We start from the raw sequence: 2266 nt of genomic DNA on the forward strand, positions 1-2266 counted from the left end.
AGACCCCAAGTTCATGTAAACAATGAATAAGATTTGTCCAATAAATATAGTATGATTAAACGCCACGAAAAAATAAATTCAACTTACACCATGACATGTATTTTGAAAGAGGAAATATTTAAAATTATGAATGGATGGACACAATCGACACAACCATGACATATCGATCACCTAAACTCATCCACGTTCTTGACCAAAATGCTGAAAATTTTGAGAAGGAAATTCCTTTCCTCCAAATGGAAAAGGAATTTTAAGTTATCAAATAATAACTATGAAAGAAAATACATTCTTGAATAATTTTCCTCTCATCTCTCTTTCTGATCATAAACCCTAGATTTAACTTAGCTTCAAATTTTACGGTTTCTTTTACTGATTAGTTATTAGAAGCACTGAAGATTCCCCCTTTCCTAATTATTTGAATCCATTTTTGGTTGCTTCAATAATCACAAATAAATACGAAAATTATTGAAAAAAATGATGGGTTCAGAGAACAATCACTCAATCAGAGAACAGATGGAAACCCTAATTCTCAACGAAGACGATGGCAGCAAGTACGATGCTTCGAGCTCAATATCCTATTCCAGTTACAGCAGTGCAATGACCACACTATCCTCCTCCGGTCACCCCCTGTTGACCCCGCCGTCCATTGCCACCACCCCTACCGTGTCGGATCCGCTGTTATTTCCCTCTCATGATTCCATTCCGGAATCCCCTTCCTACGCTGATGTCATTATCAGTCCCCTTGAGGGTAGTCCCACTGTCTCCTCCTCCGACGGAGCCAGTGGGAGCGGTGAAATACACGACGAATTAAGGGTATCGCCAAGGTCCCAGCTGGAAGGCTCGGAATATTTGAGAATCACGGTTTCTGATCCAAAAAAAGAGGTTGAATCTTCTAAATCTATTGTTCCTGGTGGCAACAGTTACGTTACGTATTTGATCACCACGAATACAAATATTAAGGAGTATGGAGGGTCGGATTTTAGAGTCCGGAGGCGGTTTAGGGATGTTGTTACGCTTTCTGATCGCCTGAGTGAAGGCTATAGAGGATATTTTGTTCCGCTAAGGCCTGATAAAAGTGTAATGGAAAGCCAGGTGATGCAAAAGCAAGAGTTTGTGGAACAGAGGAGAGTTGCGTTGGAGAAGTACTTGAGGAGGCTTGCAATGCACCCTGTGATTATGAAGAGCAATGAGTTAAAGGAGTTTCTAACAGTGGAGGGGAGGATGCCTCTGTCATCAAATGACGTTGCCTCAAAGGTGCTTGACGGGGTGGTAAGGCTGCCAAAGCAGCTGCTGGGGGAGTCGAGGAGTGTAGTTGAGTCGCAGGATGAGGTGGAGCCAGCCAAGGGCAGAAGGGATTTTATGAGGCTGTTCAAGGAGTTGAAGCAGTCAGTTGTGCATGATTGGGGCAGTTCAAGGCCTCCCGTGGAGGAGGAGGATAAAGAATTCTTGGAGAAGAAGGAGAAGTTGCATGATATGGAGCAGCAACTTACTAATTCTTCTAAACAGGTTTCATCAACATTCTGCCACTGATTCTAGTACTATTGTTATGCATGTTCTATATTGTTATTCATGCATACTGGCGTTCTGAATGCCAAATGTTAGCATAGCTACTCTGCTGATAAAATTATATTTTGAATTCTGTCTTAAATTTTGTATGGCATTGCACTTGGAAGTTTAATTGGTTTTTTAAACTGTTAGGCTGAGTCACTGGTTAAAGCACAGCAAGATATGGGGAATACAATGGGAGAATTGGGGCTAGCATTTATTAAGTTGACAAAGTTTGAGAATGAACATGCCATATTGAATACTCAAAGAGCGAGGGCTGCTGACATGAAAAATGTTGCAACTGCAGCTATCAAAACAGGCAGATTGTATCGAGCATTAAATGCACAGACTGTGAAGCATTTGGTAAGTGCTGCATTGTTGTTGTGGGTCATTATTGTGTGATAAGTTGAACAGCTATCAAACTCCCAGTTAGGGCTAGCTTAGTGATGAAGTTTGAGCTAGTCCTTGGGACTCAGATGTCCTAGCTTCTATTCCCATCGAGGCTTTGGTTGTTTGTCCATAATATACTGGCCTTCCTCCCATTAAATTGGCTTGTCGCTACATGGTTGTTTGTAAATGTGTTGATTTTCTTATCTTTATCCTTCACCCATAATAATAATCTCCCACAAGAGTTCTGTTTTGTACTCGTTTCACTCAACAAATAACCAAATTTGGGGGGGTGGGGGGGTGGGTGGGTGTTTAATGTATGCCATTAGTACAA

The 2266-nt window shown here is 41.3% G+C and overlaps 1 protein-coding gene across 1 annotated transcript; it reads left to right on the plus strand.

Annotated features, from left to right (window-relative positions):
* The first annotated feature begins 167 nt into the window (after positions 1 to 167).
* Positions 168 to 1962, plus strand: LOC111377903 (sorting nexin 2B-like). Its single transcript, XM_023001051.1, has 2 exons — positions 168 to 1506; positions 1699 to 1962. The coding sequence occupies exons 1-2, from the start codon at positions 475 to 477 to the stop codon at positions 1945 to 1947; spliced, it is 1281 nt and encodes a 426-aa protein (XP_022856819.1). The 5' UTR covers positions 168 to 474; the 3' UTR covers positions 1948 to 1962.
* The last annotated feature ends 304 nt before the right edge of the window (positions 1963 to 2266 follow it).

Source organism: Olea europaea, unplaced genomic scaffold (assembly GCF_002742605.1).
Source record: "Olea europaea var. sylvestris unplaced genomic scaffold, O_europaea_v1 scaffold17434, whole genome shotgun sequence".
Classification (NCBI taxonomy): Eukaryota; Viridiplantae; Streptophyta; class Magnoliopsida; order Lamiales; family Oleaceae; genus Olea; species Olea europaea.

Bases quoted from the DNA above. Each gene is read 5' to 3' on its own strand.
- LOC111377903 (XM_023001051.1), top strand. From the start codon at position 475: ATGATGGGTTCAGAGAACAATCACTCAATCAGAGAACAGATGGAAACC. The intron at 1,507-1,698 runs GTTTCATCAACA...TTAAACTGTTAG, and splicing joins TTACTAATTCTTCTAAACAG to GCTGAGTCACTGGTTAAAGC.